This window comes from Serinus canaria, chromosome 4 (assembly GCF_022539315.1).
Source record: "Serinus canaria isolate serCan28SL12 chromosome 4, serCan2020, whole genome shotgun sequence".
Taxonomy (NCBI): domain Eukaryota; kingdom Metazoa; phylum Chordata; class Aves; order Passeriformes; family Fringillidae; genus Serinus; species Serinus canaria.
Window position 1 is genome coordinate 34,305,667 of NC_066317.1, and position 19,316 is coordinate 34,324,982.

At 40.2% G+C, this 19,316-nt stretch overlaps 2 protein-coding genes across 18 annotated transcripts in view; one reads left to right on the plus strand and one right to left on the minus strand.

Annotated features, from left to right (window-relative positions):
- NEK1 (NIMA related kinase 1) overlaps positions 1 to 1,802 on the minus strand; it is a 42,900-nt gene extending 41,098 nt beyond the window's left edge. For 11 of the 14 annotated variants that reach the window (XM_030239031.2, XM_050973504.1, XM_050973498.1 and 8 more), the window contains exons 1-2: positions 1,675 to 1,802; positions 1,237 to 1,301 (exon numbers count right to left, since the gene is read on the minus strand). The gene's annotated coding sequence lies outside the window, so the exon portion shown is untranslated. Of the gene's footprint in view, positions 1 to 856; positions 919 to 1,236; positions 1,416 to 1,674 lie in introns of those variants that run through there. The other 3 variants (XM_050973497.1, XM_030239027.2, XM_030239026.2) reach the window with 3 other exon arrangements.
- CLCN3 (chloride voltage-gated channel 3) overlaps positions 1,023 to 19,316 on the plus strand; it is a 60,886-nt gene continuing 42,592 nt past the window's right edge. For 2 of the 4 annotated variants that reach the window (XM_030239034.2, XM_030239036.2), the window contains exons 1-2: positions 1,930 to 2,060; positions 11,841 to 12,016. In XM_030239034.2, the coding sequence (XP_030094894.1) occupies positions 11,857 to 12,016 (160 nt within the window). In that variant the 5' untranslated portion in view covers positions 1,930 to 2,060; positions 11,841 to 11,856. Of the gene's footprint in view, positions 1,156 to 1,929; positions 2,061 to 2,240; positions 2,330 to 11,840; positions 12,017 to 19,316 lie in introns of those variants that run through there. The other 2 variants (XM_030239035.2, XM_009101155.4) reach the window with 2 other exon arrangements.

The following is a 19,316-nucleotide window of genomic DNA, read 5'->3' on the forward strand; positions in this document are numbered from 1 at the left end:
AGGAGATGCAAAGCCTGCTAAGACTAGCATAACTACCAGGAAAGTGAAAAACGTTAAAATTACAGGCCTGCAGTATATTGGTAAGGTTAATTTTTTATTTTCTTACAGTACATAATTTAAAGTTGCACTTCTAAACATAAGAAGGTCTTGGTAATAACTTCAATATTCCCTTTCGGCAACAGTAAAAGCACAGCCGGTGGGACACAATTTGAACTTTGCATGACTCTAGTGAAGTTCTCTTCCAACCCTACTTTATGAAACAAGCAGAGATGCTCTACAGTTAAAACAGCTGCATTAGGCGTAGCTTAGGTCTGGCTCTGCATGCTGCTCTGCTCCGTGCAAATACAAATGGGCAGTAACCAGCCTTTGGGCGAGAAGTTACAGTACAGCCAAAGCGGGTATATAATATTCTATGAGTTGGATAGCTTATTTTTACATGTGACACGGGAAAAACAGGCGTCCAGAGGAAAAACATCAGCACTGACGGGGCGCTGTCTTTTCAAGCCCAGGGCAGCAAGTCAGTTCATCGGACACGCAGGAGAGCGGCTCAAGTCACACCCCGAGGCAGCCCGCCCGACAGGAGCGCACGGCCAGGCCCGGGCCGCGCGTACGGAGAGGGGCAGGGCAGGGGCCGAGCTGGGCCGCGCTCCGCAGCGGGCCCCACCAGGCCGCCGCCCCCGCACAGCCGGAGTAAGCCCAGCACCAGGACAAGAGGCGTGGCGGGGAACAACCAGCCCCAGGGTGGCTGGAAGAGACCACTCGCCACCTGCCCGGCTCCCAGAAGGGCGGTTCGGTCCGCCCCGTCCCCACCCCGCCTCAGCTTTCCCCGCGCCCGCCCGGCCCCACCCCGCCATACCTGCCCGCCGCGGCCACGACTGCCAACCTGGCCTCGCGCCTGGGAAGGCCCCGCCCCCCTCCGCCCCTATTGGCGGCCCCGCCCCGCAGCTCCGCTCCCATTGGACGCGTCCGCACCGGGGCGGGGCTGCGGCCCTGCCCGCGTTAGCGGCACTTCACCCTGGTAACGCGCGGCCGTGGTCACGTGACGGGCGGGGCGCGCGCGGGTGTCAGCGTTTTTGGGGGAAACCCTCCAAAAACAGCGACAAGTGTTTCACCAGCGACCCGAGACTCATAGCACCGTACGGCCCGGCTCCGGCGGTATGTGTCTGTCCCAGGACAGCCCCGGGGCGGGGTTCCTGGGGGAAAGTGTGCCGCGGCGGGGCTGAGCGCAGCGCTTACCGGGGAGGGTCGGGCTGCACCTGTGGCTCCTCCGTTCCCGACTCCAAAGCGCGCCTTAGTGGCACCTATGGGCAAAGAGCGTCGTGATTCACAACGCACCTCCTCAGTCCGAGTGCCACAGGGCACGGCGCCCTGCGGGCTTGTTAGCCTTGCACATAAGCGGACCAGCGGGCATTTTCCTTAGGGGAAAAAAAATACACCCCTTGACTTGGCACGTTTTGGTGGAACTTGCATTCGCTGTGTGTTAAGTGGGCCCCATACTGGCCTCAGCACCTCGGCTGGCAGGAGCTCCGTGCTCAGCCCGACACCTGCATTTTTTCTGCAGGCAAACCCTTAAGCTCTCGAGGCCTCCGCAGCGCCTGGAATTTAGAGGCGGCGCAGTTTAGCCCGAAGCCGAACGATGCCGCGATGTAGCCGGCTTCTCTCTGCCTCCTTTACCTGGGAAACCGCCTCCACCCCTTCTGAAGCGCGGGACTGTCCTGCCTCCCCCTGGGCCCTCAACCCGCCCTCGCAGCGAGGGTGCCCGGCACGGGCCCCTCCCGGGCCTCGGGGAAGCCGCGCCCCTCGGCGGGCGGGAGCGGGGACGGACCCACGCCGGGCGGACCGCGGGAAGCAGAATCAGCAGTGACGGCGATGCTGACCCCGGGCGCCCGACGGGCGCCGATTCTGCGCGGTGGGAATCCCCGCCCCCGCCGGGCCGAGGGGGCGGTGCCGGGCGGCGGAGCGGCCGCGGGTCCGGGGACTGCGCCCGTGTCCCGCTGGTGCTCGCAGGGAGGATGAGCCAGCGCCTCCCCGGGGATCAGCGGGCGGCGCTGCCCGCGCAGGTACGGGCAGCGGCGGGGCGGGGCAGGCTCGAGTTCCCCCACGGCCGGGGACACGGCAGGGGAGCGAGTGGGGCCGAGGCGGCGGGAGGAGGGGAGCGGGCAGCCCCCGCCCGCCCAGCGGCTGCTGCACCCCCGCCAGCCCGGCAGCTCTGGCCGGCCGGGGCCGGGAAGGGACGGACGTGGTGGCTCCTCGCGTATTCCTCACCTCGTCCGTGTGCCTCCCCGAAAGGCCGGCATGAGGGGGGGAATGCCCCGTGTGTTTACACGGCGTAAGTACAGCCTGTTTGCACCCTGTCACCCCATCTCGGTGTTCTTCCGGGCAGCGTAGGGAAAGCGGGGGGCTCTGCGGCTGGCAGTGTCCAGGGTCTCCTCCCCACGTACCCAGCGCTGGAAGGATTATTCTGCATGAGTTGCTCGCTTTATGTTGACTCGCGGCTTTGGCTAGCAGGGCCGCTCTTAGACAAGGGAGAGAGGTAATGGGCTCTTGTTGGAGCCTCATAATTATATGGGTGTGCAGGTCAGTGAGGTTAAAACTGAATATTGAGTGCATTCTTTCATATTATCTTCCCTACTTGACCAAAATTGTTCCCTGACCTAGCTAATACTGTGGAAATGGCTGTAAAACAAGTGTGTATCAATTCTCACTTAAAATGAATGCCTATGAATGTGACAGTGGAAAAGGGTGTGCTAATAGTGAACTTTGTTCTGTGTAGTGTAGTAAATTTGCTGTGTCACACTTTAAAGTACTAAACTTGATGAAATAGGGCTCTACAACCAAATATAAAATGTTTCTGGGTCTAACCTATGTTAGAATAGATGCTTAAATATTTTTGGCAACATACCGGTAAATGTTCATTGGGGTGTGAAAACTTGCACCTCATTTTTGAGGTTGTGGGACCTCGGAAGTTTCTGGTGCAGAGTTTGTGGAAGAAATTGTCAGGTGAATGTGTGCTTTTTGCTTTTAGATGCTTTTCTTTTTGGTGGACCTCTGAAGGAGTTTCAGTATCCCTTAGCAACAGAGATACTTCTTTGCAGATACAGCTATTTGAATGAAGGATGTGTTGGTATGACAGATTTGAAAGCAGATAGTCATCAGAACTGTTTCTCTATTTAAGGAAATGTCAATATGCTGTAATGTAAAATTTTAAAAAATATTTGTGCATTATAGGAAACATACCTTTGTGAAGAATAATAAAAGAGAACTCACCAGCTGTCACTATCACTTTTGCTAAAATAAGTGTTTCATTAACTACTGTAAATTTGATGCCTTGTCTCTTTGGCTGGCAAGCAGAGGTAAACTTGTTGCAAAGTTGTCAGTGTGGGAAGGAGTTCTGCTCTGGAAAAACTACAGGTAGCTTGAAACACAATGACTCTGCATCTCTCTGCAACACATGTGAAAACAATTTATGTGGTGTTCTGAAAAATGGAGCTTGTTTCTTGGTTCCTTCTGTTTAGTATTGGTATGTGGTATGTCAGTTCTAAAAATTCTTTGCTTGGTAATGGTAGATGTTATACAGAATGTGTACTGTAATGTTTCTAGAAACACATTTTACTTGTTGTATTCCAAGGTTTTCTTTGCCCAAATTTTTACAGTGCCCTCTTTGAGTGGTTTACTATTCCACACTTGTCTCTGTGGTGCATACTTTCAAGTTAAAGTAATCCTGGGTAAAATTCCCCCCCTTCCTCCCTCTTCTTCCATTGTAATAAGAACAAGCCGACCCAAATTCTTGACCACAAAAGACACTTGAAGCTGTTGACCTTTGATCTTTGTGACTGCATTGCTCTGAACCACTTTATTTTATGAATTTGTAATCGTTTTCTCATGACCATGTTTATACTTCATGTTGTGGTCTCTTGCACACAAACATTTGCAGCAAATTGATGTTTGAGTAACCTGCAATGAAAACCCACTGTGCTGGTTATTTTATGAACAGGTGGGTCTGGCTGTGTAACAATATCTTCTCCTGTTCACTGAATATACAGTTTGGCTTTCCCCCCCCGACTTTGCTTTGGGAGGTGTGTGTGTGTGTCTTACCTAGAACAGCAAAGTTGCATTCCTTGAGTGTGAGGACTAAAGCTGGGACAACTGTTCCAAGTTCACAAGCATTGCCAAAAGGCATTCTAGGAACATTAAGATAGCTAAATAAGAGCAGGAAAAAACTGACTTCTTATGCATGTGAATAGGTGTAACTGTACAGATCAAGATTTCAGGGTAAAGTCTTATAATAATTTGGCAGTAGGGATGTTTTTGACTTGGTCATAAATTAAAAAAGTAGAATAGAAGCTCTCCTGCTGAAGAGATTTGTGCCAGAAGTGATAGTGCCAATTTGAGTTAATTTCCTAATTCTCAGACTATTTGCATGTTCCTAAATTTCTTGCTTTGGTACCTTGAGAGCAGCAGTAATCCAATAAACTCCAAAAGTTGTCAGCAGTGGCAGTGATCATGTGCATGAAACTGCTTTTGTACTCTTCCTGCTTATTTTCCCAAAACTAAGATTTCAGCTTAATGCCTGTGAGCAAGTTCCCAATTCTGCCTTCCTTGTTACAGTTGTTCCCTCATGTCATAACCTTCAAGTGCAGGTTCTGTGTTGTCTGACTTGCTAAAATTGTTCAGGCGTCAGGTCAGCTTTTTACTGTGCTTGTGGACGAGGAGGCTCCACAGTACAGTACTTCATGCTTGTTTGTATGCCAAGCTTTGCAAACTGAAGATGCTCAGAATAGTGTAAAGTTGACAATTACAAATTTTTAGAGTTAACTTGAATCTTGGTTTTGAATTTTGAAAGCCTTTATGAAAAGTCAGGTGATAGAATAAAGTCTAGACAGAACAATACTCATTTAAATTGACTATAATAAGAGGGCTGTAAACAGATACTTTTTTTTCTGCTGAGAAATGTACTCTGCTTTAGAAACATAGAAACTAAAAAATGTAAATTGTTGAGATAGTAATTATATTTAATGAACAGATATTTTTATTATTGGAGAAGGAAGCTGAAGTAATTCGTAGGCTTCATGCATAATGAAAAGAATTCTAGACAAAGCTGTTGAAATGGTTACAAATCTGTTTACATCTGGAGTACCCTTATTAGTTTGTATTATGTAGTAGTTAGTTGTGAGTGTATATTCCTAGGAATGAATGTAAAGAAATGAATTTATAACTTCATAGTGGGTACGAGCAGTTACTTTTAATAATTTGCAAAGAGTGTAGTCAGGTATTTTCCCCTTGAACTTTCTAGGCATTCAGCTGTTTTGCTTGTTAAGCATTTTCCTTAGGCTTTCTAGTTATAGGATTAGACTGTGCTTACTTTGTAGGGCTAAGGAGGAGTAGTAAATGAAAACGTGAATTAATTAATTAATTAGTTCAGTCTTGAAGCACAGACACTGATAAAAATAACCTTTGCTTAAGGTTAAGTAACCTTTGTTATTTTTCTCCTTATTTTTGATATATTTTGATACATTTCTCTAAAAATTACAGAGGAAATTAAGTACTCAAATGTGTATTTTGCATGTTCATGCTGCAATAAGTACAAAGAAGAAATGCTTCCTAATTGAAATAGTAAAAATGGCATTTCACTTCAGTACTTTGTTTAAATTCCAGATAAAGCTACTGGGGTGATTTAATATTTTGACATCCTGCCAGTTTAAATTCAAGTACTTGTTTTCCTGAAAGATAAGTTTGTGTTTGAGTTCCTTCCACTTTTATCTTCAAATTAGTGTTCTCTGCCAGATTTCTTGGATTTTGATGTGTTATCTGCTGGTTTTGATCTACTGCAGCCTTTTCCCCTGAGTTTTCCGCTTTTAATTTGTCTCCTGTATATGATGGGGGAAAAAAATCTGTTCTCCATATGCTTCCAAGCACATTCATTTTCTGATTTTGAAAACTGAATCTATAGATTTCCAGAGTATATCTAGGAAAGAAATCTGGGGATCCCTTTAACTGTTATTTGACTTTTTTTGCTTCTAGTCTTGCAGACAACTTTAAGTTACTACCAATCTTACAGACTTAGCAGTTTTCATTTGTTTTGTGCTGAGACACGAATATTCTTTTAAGTTACGCAGTAGAGCTTCTAAGACACCTGAGAAGACCTAACAATCTGTGTCCTAAGTACTTACGCCATTACCACAGTTAGAAAAATCTCAGTTTTTATTCCTAAGAAATTTTCAAGAATGCTTGTTTTCTTTGGATAGGTAGAAGATGAATTACTTTTAATAAATTTGATCTATGAACTCAGTGAACTGACCTCATATCTGTGGTTATATAACAACACATTTAAGATAACTCACCTTCTTTGCAGTCTGTTAGCTGAAAGCCTTTTAGTAAACTATAGGTGATTTTTTTTTTTTTTGGTAATATTAAAAATCTCACATGAACCCAATTTCTTTTTTTCCTCATAAAATACCCACCGTGAGTTTTGTTTTTAACTTGATACCACTATTGAACAGCTAATTTCTCTCTGGACTCTCCTGCCAGAAACTTGTCTACCATTTGTAGACCCTGATGAAATAAAAATAATTTTGGCAATGCCCTTGCCAATGTTTCAGCTAGGTTTTACAGCTGGAGAGAAGAATATTCAAATGAGGGCAACTTGCTGTGCATTCTGAACTACTAACACACTTGATTTAGGAAATACTTTGCTTTGGTGCTGTTTGTGCATCTTCACTACCTTTTGATTTTTTTAAAAAAATCTCTTTTAGTTAGAATATCTGTTTGTATTAAAAAGATGGAACAGGCTATTAACAGTCTTGTTTATTAACATCAGAAGTTCACAGGTTTTTGAAAAGATTTGTATATTTATTTCATCCTTTGAAAATTACCAGAATGGCCACCAGTAATGGTTGGGAGAGCTGTTTTGAAAAAAATGAAGTGGCTTCTGTGTAGTCAAGCAAAGGATGTCAGCCATAAACAAGAGCCAGGTGTTGATCACAGATCAGTCCTTCCTCACCTCGCTGCCTTAACACTGTTGCTTGTGAGGATACAGAGCAAGAAGCTGAGCAAGTCTGTTGTCAGCACTCCTGGCCTTGAAGTTTAAATAGCTGTACTTACTGCATCTGTCAGTTTATCACTCTGTTACTGTGATGTCTCTCTCTTAATGGGAAAGAAGCACTCAGGATTCATAAATGCTTGTGGTCAAAAGGAAGAACAAAAGTCAGAGGGTCAGCAAACAATCAGAAAGTTTTGTTAGTGCATTACACACTTGGCGTCAAAGTTGCTGTGTTAGTCTGTATAAGTGCATGGCACTTGGTTTTGGACAAAGGGATAGGGTGAAAGGGAAGAGTGAAAAAGAGATCACTGGTTGTGGTTCCAGCATCAGTTCAGCTGATGAGATGTCCAGGGTGCTGGGGGCACTCCTGGGCTTGCTGGAGGGGAGTACTTTTTAATAGATAGGTTTCCTCACCAGGAAATCAGGTTTCTTGTTTTTTGTGCAAATTACCCATCATGTGCAGTCCATTCTTTCAGAAATTTCTGGAAATGGGCTGGAGAGCTTCAAGGGTCTGGGACAGACTTGATCCCTCTCTACAGTCTGTGCCCATACCTTGGCCTCATTCCTGTGCTTGTGCTGTATTGTATTGTGCCTCTCTCTTGGAACTAGAGCAAGGATGTTTGTCTTGGGAGAGTGCTGCCCTACCTCTGAATGGCCCCTTCTCCAGCCAATCTTGTTCTTTCTCATATTAGTACCAACAATTGTCTGTTATTACCAACAATCCCTGGTTGGCTCCACAGCCATCCAGTTATCACTGTTTGAAACATAGACATTAGCCCCTTATCTTCTGGGATTCTTCAGTTACACATACCAAGAGGAGTGCCCAGCCTTTTTTTGGTTCTGGTGACCAAAGGGTTGTCACTTCCGACAGAGTACAGGGGATATGTTCCTCTTTAGCTGATGTTTTCTTCACTACTTTGAAGCTGGAAATTTGTTAGTAGGGAGAGTAAGGACCAGGAACCACCAGGGGTCCCCACAAGATTTCACAAGTAGTGGTCCTGTGCCTGTGTCGTGTTTTGGAGACCTCTATAGGATTTTTATTTTGATCTCAGGGGCTTTACTGTGTCTCTAAAGAAATTTTAATTCAGACCTTAAAAATCTGTGGTTGATGCTGTTATTGAGAAGAAGCTTGGAGTTAAACTGAGGATAGTGGTGATTTTTGACATTCCAGTTTGAAAATCCTGAACTATATTGAACATGAACGAAGTTGTCTGAAAGATTCTCAACTCAGTTGTGACCCTGAGTTTAGGAATCTGTGCGCATAGTTAGGGACTGCTCAGTACATTTTTCTGATAAGTTGAAGAAAAGTAGTATGATTAATGAGATTTCTGGTGATGTGTAAAAGCTCTACTCCATTGTATAACCCTCAGATGACTTCAACACAAGTCCACCTTAAAAAGGAGCAAAAGCCTTTAAAAACTGTAAAAATACACTGTTGTAGTGTCTTTTCATCAAACAGAAAATGACCTAAGACTCAATAAACAGAAGTTGTCTACAATGGAAACTGCAGTCATAGTTCCTGCCCTTCAAAAGAGGAGGATGGGTTTTACCTTTCATATGTCTTAACAAGTTGCAATATTATTTCTCATCTGAACATGATCACAGAAGGGACACCAGAGTTTTTTTGGTGGTTTTTTGTTTTGTTTTTTTTTTTTTTGTCAAGGGAACTCTTCATCTTTTCTTTGCTGGACTGAATATTTCCACCTGTAGGTACTGACCCATTAGTTTAGAAATTAGTACTGTATCTTTCATGTATTTTAGGCTTGCTCCAAAGCAGCAGCCATGGACACAGTTGTTTACTGTGATTTTACTAAGGATCAGTACCTGCCTGTGAAGCTAAAGCTTTTGAGTCATAATTGCTTTCATACTTAGTTCAGGTTCATGCTAAGGGATTAGCTTTTTATTTTCTTTTTCTTTTGTCTCCTTCTTTTTAAACTGTTGACTGAAAACCCCGCCAAGATTTTACCACTCATGGAGCTGCTTGTTACTGTACCTGTGCAGGAGACTACTCTTCAACTCTGATAGCAGTTTTTTCTTATATATCCATAAATGGAGTTAGTTTAGTGAGCTTAAATTGGAGTTTTCAGCTAATCCAGCCAGTTTGGTTGAATGCTATTAAAGTATTCACATTAGTAACTCAGTAAATGTGAAAAGTATTCCAACTAGTGACTGGGTGTGAAGGAAGCAATGCCTTCCATCAGGTAGGCTGATATCTTTGTGCCAGTGGGTATAATTCTTCAGCTGTCACAATATGGGTAGCCATAATCTTTCTGGTTATGACATTTTAGGGAGTGGAGATGCAGTGGTTTTGAATACTTTATACAAACTTAAGTCAATGCCCTTAATGTTTGCCATCATATGACCAGAAGCATGAGTTCGTTATTCATACAGTAATTAGGCTCTCAGGTTTTAGTTGGTTTTTTGTTGGCTTCTTTTTTTTTTATTTTTCTTCTTTTTTTCTTTTTTTTTTAAGCTAAGGAGATAGAAATGCTCATTTTGATACTACTTTTTTATAGGTTCTGCTTTTGTGAAGATCAGGTCTATGGTGATGATATTCTATACTGGTATTTGTCATAAAAATGAAGAAATTTTTCAGGCTGTTCTTATATTAAGTGTTTTTAACTAGGGTTGTTAAGATTCAGTAGAACATAAATATGAATACTGAGAGGTTTTGTTGCAGTTTTAAAGCTAAGACTGTGCTTTACAAGTATTATCTTTTCCTGTGGTTGTCTATGTTCTGTTCATATTTGAGTAGGTCTCTTTCCTCCATGCAAGTTGGTTTTATTTTGGGAGCAGCTGTGAATGAAACTAATCTAAGCTTTACCTATGGATATTTTTGGAAACTGACTCTTTGTCTCCTATTTCAAGGCACTAGGAATCTATTACATAAACTCAATGTTGTGTTGTTGTTGTTATTAAAACTCAAATAGCTTCAGTTAACTGGCAGTGTTTCTTCCTACTTTGTTTTTCCAAAGATGACCTAAAAGTTGACCACGATCCTTTCCTGAGGATCAAAGAAGGGTTTGGGTTGAAAGGGACCTCAAAGATAATCCAGTTGCAAACCTTCTGCCATGGGCAGGGACACCTTCTATGAGACAGGTTGCTCAAAGCCCCATCCAGCCTGGTCTTAAACACTTCCTGGAATGGGGCATCTACAGTTTCTCTGGGCAAGCTGTCTCAGTGTATCCCAGTAAAGAAAAAAGGGTTTTGATGGGTTTTTTTGAGTGCTACAAAGAATGATCTGCCTTTGGATTTCTGTAAAGGTTTGCACAAGCATTCCCTAAATTTCAAGTTTGAATAACTGAGTATTCTTAAGAATTTTTGTGGTTGAAGCTTAACGTAAAGTGTTAAGATTTTTTGGTGCCTTTTTGCTAAGAAATAATCTGCTAGTGATCTAAAAAATACAGTGAGAAATTCCTGACAACTCATTCACTCATTTTCCAAACCCAGAGTTTGGAAGATAAGTGATGTTCTCATCCTACTTAAATATTTTAATGTTGCAGACAGAATAAATAAATGAAGATGGATACGATGAGCCTGTGGTAAAAATGGAAATGTAATTTTCATGCTGGTGAGACTAAGAGAAAGACTGGCCAAAACATGGCCTTTGTTTTAGAACTATTGTAAAACTCTTGTAATTTCGGAGTTTAAAATTTCTTTCTGAAGCGCAGGTTTATTTAATAACTAAAAAATATGCAGGATTTTAAAATAATTTGATATGGGAGATTTAGAATTTAGTGATGAAAGCTTAATTCTGCTTTCATTTTTTGGGCAGGTGTTCTGGCATAGAGACTCCCATACATATATGGATTCATGTTAAAATTTTAATTTAAGAATGGGTGTGGGAACTGTCTCTGTCATTTTATTTGTCTGTTCTTGAAATATGCATAAATACTTAAATAAGTATTTTACACTGATTTTTTTTTTAATTAATCAGTATTCTTAGTTTGAAAAAGAGCTCTTTTGTCAAGATCAATCATTCTGCTTTTTTATTGGTTTGTGTTTTTTTTCTGTTGATTGTGTTTCTTGGGTTCTTTGTTGTTGGGTTTTTTTAATTTGTTTTTGATTTTGAACTATTTAAAGCAAATTTGGAAGAGTACTTTAAAGTTTTCACTCTGCCCCCGCTTCTGGGGAAATAACAAGCCTTCACTGCCTTTTTTGTTTTTCCTTTGAGATACAGAAAAGTGTTTTTGTGGGATAGCAGAGCACATTCTGGAGATTTACTGATTGCTTGGATCAGCTGTCAGCAAATGTCTTGTAAATCTGGGTTTTTACTGGCCCATATTATGCTTTCCATAGACATGTCTCTGGACTGGAAGTGGTTTCCTCAGCTGACTCGCTTCTGTGCTTGACCTTTTAATTGTAGAGTTTGAAAGAGAAGCAGGATGTCTGACGTTGGAGAGCAGAAAAGTGCCTGTGGTACTAGACTGCAGAAAACTATACAGCCTTACGTGCTTTTTCTGCTATTAATGTAGCTGTTTGTTCACTGTTCTCCTTTACCAGTGTACTTCCTGCTTGCACTGTATTTAATTAGATTTTCCACTATATGCTATGCCCAAGTGCTCATTACTTTCTTTGCTCTCTCTAGTCATAACAGGTAAGATATCCTGCTTTACTCTCTGTTCTTCAGTTTGGTTATATTTGCTCTGTATTGCTGCTACCTTTTTCTAACTTGTAGTAGTACTGGCACCATAAAGTTTTCCCCAAAGCATGAAATACTCTTGTTTTATTTTGATACAAATTTCTCAGTGTTTTTTGACTATTCAAATAGGAAATAACTTTTTTTTGTGTATACATACAGGTTTTAAAGCAGCTAAATGGAGTCTGAGCAGCTGTTTCATAGAGGCTACTATCGAAACAGTTACAACAGCATAACTAGTGCAAGCAGCGATGAGGAGCTTTTAGATGGAGCAGGGGTAATAATGGATTTTCAGACCTCTGAAGATGACAATCTCTTGGATGGTGATGCATCCATAGGTAAGTTAATCTCAGCTTAACAGTTTCTCTGGGTTGTATTTTTTATGTGTCGTGGGGGTTTTTTTTTGGTTGTTTTTTATTTTGGTTTTATATGACCAAATCTGATTTTTTTCTGTTAAGCTAATCTGTCCTTCAGAGAGAAGCTTTCAACCTGAAAGGGGTTGAACATTCTTCTGTGTGCTTGCCTAACAATTACATTGCGTAGGATGACTTCTGATACAAGGCAGATATTAACATGCTGCTAACAAATGAAAACTTGCTGTCAAGTAAAAGGATGGCTATTCTGCAGCTACCTGGTCTTTCTTCTCTGCAGTGGGATTTTGGAAGTATCAATGTCTCCAATGTTTCTTTGATGTAAAAATTAACAGGCTGTTTTAATCATTACTTCTAGAGATAAATCTGTTCTGCTTCGTTCAGCTTCACCTCTGTAAAACAGAGGCAAAAGGGAAAAGTAGGGGTGTTACTGGAAGCAACAGAAAGCACAATGTGAGCTGAATTTTTGATTAGGTAAAAAGTTGTAAAGAAAACTTTCTATAGTGAACACTATAAAAACACTGAAGTAATGCGAAGAAGAAAGAACTGAGAAGCTCTCTTTTTTTAGTTTAGAAAGAAAACAGTTCAGGTAGTGAAAATATTTACATTCATTTAGCAGTAGTCAAAGGGGTGAACTGAAGGAGGGAAAGAAAGCAACTCCTGTTAAAGATACTAAACTTGGTTTAATGTATACTCTAGTCACTTAGTCTCACTTTGTTTAAAATCAACAAACAAATCTGCATCCTGTATTTTTTGTTTTTTTACTGCCTTTGCCTCTTTTTTACTCCCACTAGTATTTAGTTGTTTTCCTTCCCTGCAGTGTCTTTTCCTCCCTATGTTTTGCCTTTGCTGCACTTAGCAGTTGGATGTTGGCACTGTTGCCATATCAATATAAGCATCCTTCTCACCTGAATTCCTTCTGTCTAATTAGATATCTTGAATGTGCAGTGGTTTAACTTGTATACCAATACAGGTATCACTAGCTAGCACACCTTCAATCTACATATTCCTTCTGGCACATTTCTTGGAGAACACTAGCATGCTAAAGTCCAGTGCTTAAGAGCTGGGAAATTATTAGGTGAATAGCTGGCTTCTGTATATAATTCCTTATTCTAAGTATCTGGCGCTTATAATAAAGTGAGTGCCTTGCTTGTCTATCATAGTATTTACAACCTGTACTGAAAGTATGAAGCTGCTCTGGTTATTGCTCATATAAATAATTTCCATCACTTCAAGCATGAAGGAGAAATGAGTTTACAGTAAAATAAATAGTTTCAGACCCACTGTTCTGCCCTTGTTGTGAAATCAGATCCATAAATTGAGTCCAAACAGATGAGGTGGTTGTTTTGTTTGCATTGTCAAAATCAGTGCTAATTGCACACATGCCAGCAGCTCCCATCTTGTTCTAACACTGAAGTAACACAATGTGGGTTGGTACATAAATATGAATGTATTTTCTTTCCTGAACTTTCATTTTTTGCTAATGACTTGCCTGCTTGCCCAGTTCTGGACTCCCTGTAAGAGGCAGCAGTAAGCCCTCTTATTTTATGTAAGTGAATGGTGATTTATGTGTTTCCATACAAGGAAAATGTTTTATTGTACAGCAAATCATAATAAGTATCTTACATCACATCAGAATCTGATGTTAGTTTACTTTTTAGAGTGGTAAGAACATACTTAGAAAAATGTTACACATAAAGTTCCATTCAGGAGGTGAACATCTGTTCATTTCTTTCTCATTCTTAGGTGTCCAAATGAGACAGGTATTTTTTCTTCTGTTTTTTTAATACAGCATGTCTCATTGACATGACAAAACAAGGGCTTTCTTGCATGTGCCCATTTTGTAATTCTTGCTTAGCATGAAACGTTTGGGGTTTTTTGTATTTTTATTATTATTACTATTATTTAAATATTCTTATCCTTTAGCTGTATTTTTGTTCTGTTAAGTCCAAGTACAGATGGATTCAGTACATACAATATGGAACATTTCTCACCTCCTGAGGGAGGGCAAGACCCCCCAGTAACTGGAAGATTACATGCTTCTCAGCACTGCAGGCCCTCCAGAGCATGATGTGAATGCAGAGGCCTCAGGTCTAGTTCTGTGCTTTAGCAGGTGAACCCTGCCAAAATCAGGACACCCTATTTAAAAAATAGAGTGTGGTTTAAGTCTGTGAGACTGGAAGAATTTATAAGCCTGGTATCTTAGCAACATTAGCAAAATGGCAACAGTTTATCTGTAGTTCAAATGATTGGGGAAATAATGTGGATAAATTGAAAGCTGCATAGCTGGAGAATGTAAGCTTGTAGTACAGATGAGCACAGATGTGAATTTATGCAATCTGCATAAGTTGCCATGGGCAATAGAGTGCACATCAATGTTTTACAGTTTATGTAATAAAATATAGAATTGCAGATTTTTTAAAAAATCAAGACTATGCATTGAGGAAAAAACAGAGGATTAAGAAAGAGTCTTTATCTTCTTTTTTCAGCTAATGAAAATGGAAACATAAGTTGCACATATAGGATGTAGAGAAATGTCTAACAATGTGAAATTTCTTAAGTAATTGTAGTCTTTCACCCTTGTTCAGAGGGTAGTAAGTTAACAGAAAAAGTCTGCTTAATTCACTAGGCTTGGTCAGTCCCTTGGCTCTTGGAACAGCAATTCCATAAAGCTGCACTGTACTGCTATTCACATTACCACCCATATTAAGTACTTAACTGAGGTTTAGAATGCCATTGAAGCTCTTACTCAGTGGTGAATATGCCTTCTGTTGAAAGCATGTGGAAATTGGATGATGTTGGGAAAGAACGCTAACCTCATATACTTATGAGGGAAATTCCTTGATACTATATTGGACTAAGCAAATGAACTTTAACTAAAATGAGCAATCAGAAAGTGCTGTCACCTAGATTCTTAGGCTTCTTTAATATTTAGTTTATAGCAATTTTTAGAATCATCTTATTTGGAAGGTTGTGGATAGTTCTCTTTTGGGTAATCACCATTATCTTAAAACTGATGCTGTGCATCAATCTTGCTTTTCTTAACAACATCTGAAAGCATGTATGTGACCTGTCCCTCAGGGTCTCATATGAGGAAAATACAGAAATTGTGATGATGTAGCATTGTAAACCAAACACATATATATGTATAGTAATTATATATGTACTATGCCTGTTATGCTTTCTGGTAGCTGTTTTCTTTGCATGAATGACAGATTTTCAGTGGCAGTGTTATGGAGAACAAGTAGGTATTATGAAATTCTGAATTCTTTGAGCATAGTGTATTTTAACATGCCAAATAATTACATGGCCATGCATGTGGAGGCTTGGATGGCCTGTCCCAAAGCCCTGCCTTGATGGGATGCTGCTTGTCATCCTGTCATCCCAGAGGTGTCAATAATTTTTCTCAGAATTGAGGGCTGTTTATAAGGTAAGCTGTTGTACTGTTGACAGACTGCAATTTTTTCAAGGCACTTCCTGAAATTAGATGGTTTAACCTTATTTGCAGTAAAAATGGTTTGCAAACAAATGACCTCATTGATATTTACATCTCGATGTACTTTGATCTGTCTGTGGGAATCTGAGTCCTGAATGAGCTTGCATTCTTCCTGGTAGCTATAGAGATTCCTGCTTCAGTTAAAGGAGCTTAGTTGCTTATATTGTGAGTTCAGTGTGGAGACAGTTTACAATTTGACATATGGTGTTAGCATAAAATTGGCAATACTTAACCTTAGTATGACAACCTGTAAACTGGTAATTCAAAAGCTGCTGCTACAGCCGCTACTCTCCTCCTTGCTACTACCTCATTGCCAGTGAAAAAGAAAAGAATATGCCAGCAGGTCATAGTGTAAAACTCTGTATCTCTCCTAAAACCTCCTTAACCATGATTTGGAGTCCCTTGCCTAAAGAGAGAGACCTAAACAATCCATTTTTGGTGCCTTAAATACCGACACAAACAATCTTATAGTACTGAACTAATATTATGGCATTATTTGAGGAATAGAATGCAACTCTCAGCAAGAGCAGGCAGTTCAGTATAATCAAGACATTTGTACCATAGCGGGGGATAATTTTTTGAGCAAGAGCTCAAAAAAAAAATTATCTTTTCCAGCAACATGTGAATGTTGTTTCACATGTATACTTGTTTCTATTTTAGCTAATGCTCTTTATGAATAGAAGGAAGAATACAAAGAGAAGAATAAAATAGCTTACTGTTCCTATTGTTCACAGGTGATATGAAGAAGAGCCTTTGAAGCAATTTTGCACCTTTGGCATTGTTTTTATTATCCATTCATTCCATCCACACGTTATAAAACGTGGATGGAATGAATGAATAGACGTGACTTGACTGAACAGTCATTTTGACAGTTTGACATATCACTTTCCTAAGTTACATACTACGTATTTTCCAAGTTAGCAATATTTGCATTAAAGAGCTCATTGCCATTGAGCTGTAAGGAGTATATTCACTCCCAAAAGATGCCATACAGATCAAAGCATGAGATAGCATTACTTGCTGTGATCACAAGGGTGAGCATGAGGCACAGCTCATTAATAGAATGAAATGAAATGAAATTGTGAGTAACTAGTTATAATTTACTTTTTTTCTGTTGGATTGTAGTTAGGCTACAGACATTTTGCCTGTGTTTCATACTACTAATGCAGCTAAACACAGGATATCTGATAGAATCAAACCATGATTTCTTTTACTTTTTTTATTAGTAATGTATGAAGTTGATTTTGCCCACCTCTCTGGAACAGAAATTGTTATACACTATGTTTAAATGGGTAACTGGGCTAATTAACAAGGTTCTTCTTCAAGGATTTAAAAATTATTGTCAACACCTCTTCTCTCCCCCCATGCCTCCTCCCCCACTTCCCCGGCTGACTGGAAGATTCTTAGCTTAAGGAAAAAATGTTTTATCTTAGTTGTGGGATGTCATTATCAAATGAGTGAATTTCAGTGAGTATCTCTTTATTATGCTAGCAATTTCCTGAACTCTAATGTTTGTTTGGTTAGTTTTTTATTGTCATTATTGTCCAAAATGTAAATTCACTTGATGTTGTTGTAGTTGAACAGCCTGTAATGGTGTTATAGCTAGATAGTCAGTTTAGGCATTAGGCTTTCTGAGGCATGGAAATTACAGCAGTGTGTAGAATTTTAGTAACCAAGTAGTTTCTTGTTCTCTTATATGTTTGCAAACAAATAATTATCATTTCAATATCTCATAAATACCATGGTCAGCTCTTCAAGGACTTGTTTGTCAACCCTCCTAACAGTCCTTGAACGGTCTCACCAGTCCTTTCTGACAAAGATTTATTTAGCACATGAGCCTGATGCTCTAGAAGATGAATTATAGTCCTAATAATCAATTCTTTCCTTCTTTCTGATATTACATAGTTTTATTGGCTTCCATTTGCAGCTCTCCTGAAGTGCTTAAAGCACATTGGCTTTTTCAGCAGATGCTGCTGAGGAAGTTGTTCCCAACTTGACAGCTTGGTGAAGTGTTAGTATGTGTAGGTCCCTCTCCCAGACAATCGGTATGAATAGTGTCAAGTGAAGGAATGGAAACAGAGAAAGTGTGATGGCATATATGTAGAAAGATGAGTCTGAAAGGTAAAATAAAATAATTCAGTATAATATGTCTATAAAATCTTTAGGAACTAAATAGACTTTTTTTTTACAGATTTAATAATATTTCATTTATTCATTTTAGTTTTGATTTTTTTCTCTCAAGTCAGACAAAGAAGGCAGATAGGATTTTACCCAAATTGATGTTGGGCTGTACTTTTGTTTTCTGCCTTTGAGAATATTCTTGCTTACCAGCATTTTAAAGTGAAAGCTTTTCATTTGCTTGGATTAAACAAAAATATTATTCTGAAAGAGAATATCATGATGTCCCTGAAACATGAGAAGAGCTGTACTGAGTCAAACCACAAATCTACCTAGCTTAGCATCCTGTCTCTGGCAGGAGTTAAAAGTCAGTGCTTAAGGAAGAGTAATAACAGGGTAAGAGATAGGCACCACAGTACTTGGAGAGCAGTTTTTGTCTGGCTGATGGCCCCTCTCATCTAAGTGGTGGGTTTTAATTTTAGTCATTATCTTTATCTTTTTAATTTTAGTATTTTTCTTGAACTGAGCTTTTCTCACAAGCGCAGTTCTTTAGCATCTAAACCATCCCTTGCAAGCTCTCATCTCTTAGCTATGTTTTATGTAAAGCACCAGCTTCTTTTCTTTATTTTGAACCCAAATCCAGGTATAAATACTGTTGAGAACAGAGATAAGTGCCAGAATCTTACTTAGGTTAACACTGGCCCATGTGTTAGCATGGGCTGACACGTGGATCTCCCCCTGTGTGGCATAAATGCTTAAGCTCTCTTTTGTGTTTTTTTAGTTTTCATCTGCAGTTGTAACTGCAGAAAATATTTCTGCTGATACAATAAGTTTTAGGGGGTATTATTAGCTTATTGAAGTGAAACTGCTGTTGATAGGAAAAGGTTTGATATAAAACTAGGACAGGGTGACCTGAAACTAGGATTATTGTGCCAAATACACATACCCTGATAAGCCTATCATGCAGTGGCCATATGCATGTAGAAACTAACAAGGATTAACACATGAATTATGTAGTGCTGTCACTGTTATTAGAACAGATGGTGAACATTTTATTTCCATCCCTACTTATTTTTTCTTCTCCTCAGTTATGTCTTTTTCAGGTTGAGGTCTTCTTATTTGCTTGATACTATGCTTGTAGCTATCCCATCCTTTGGATCTTCTTCGCTGCCCCTTTCTGAACCCTTTCTAATATCTCTAATTTAAGGGAGGGATCAGAACTTCACACAGCATTTAGAGGATGGGCATGTCCTAGAAATGGAGTAAGTTTATTCTGACCACTACTTAGTACTGAGCCCATAGTTCAATGGAATTCAAATAAGGCTGGCATAATGTATGTAGTATTATATATTAACAACATACAGAATTGCTGTTGGCACTATGTTCACAAAAATTATTTATTTATGAAGAATATGTAATATTCTCAAAGATAGAAGGTAAGCTTAACAAATATATATATGGCTGTTGTGGTTTAGGAGTCATACTCCCCAGTTCAGTTCTCCACTGAGACCTTCTAAATCATACTGCTTGCTCCACCTTCTCTCCCATTCCTGCCACCCCTGTGGGTGGATGAAGAGGAGAACTGGAGGAACAAGAGGCAAAAATCACAGCTTGGGATAAGAACAATTTAATGGAAATAGCAATGGGATAAGA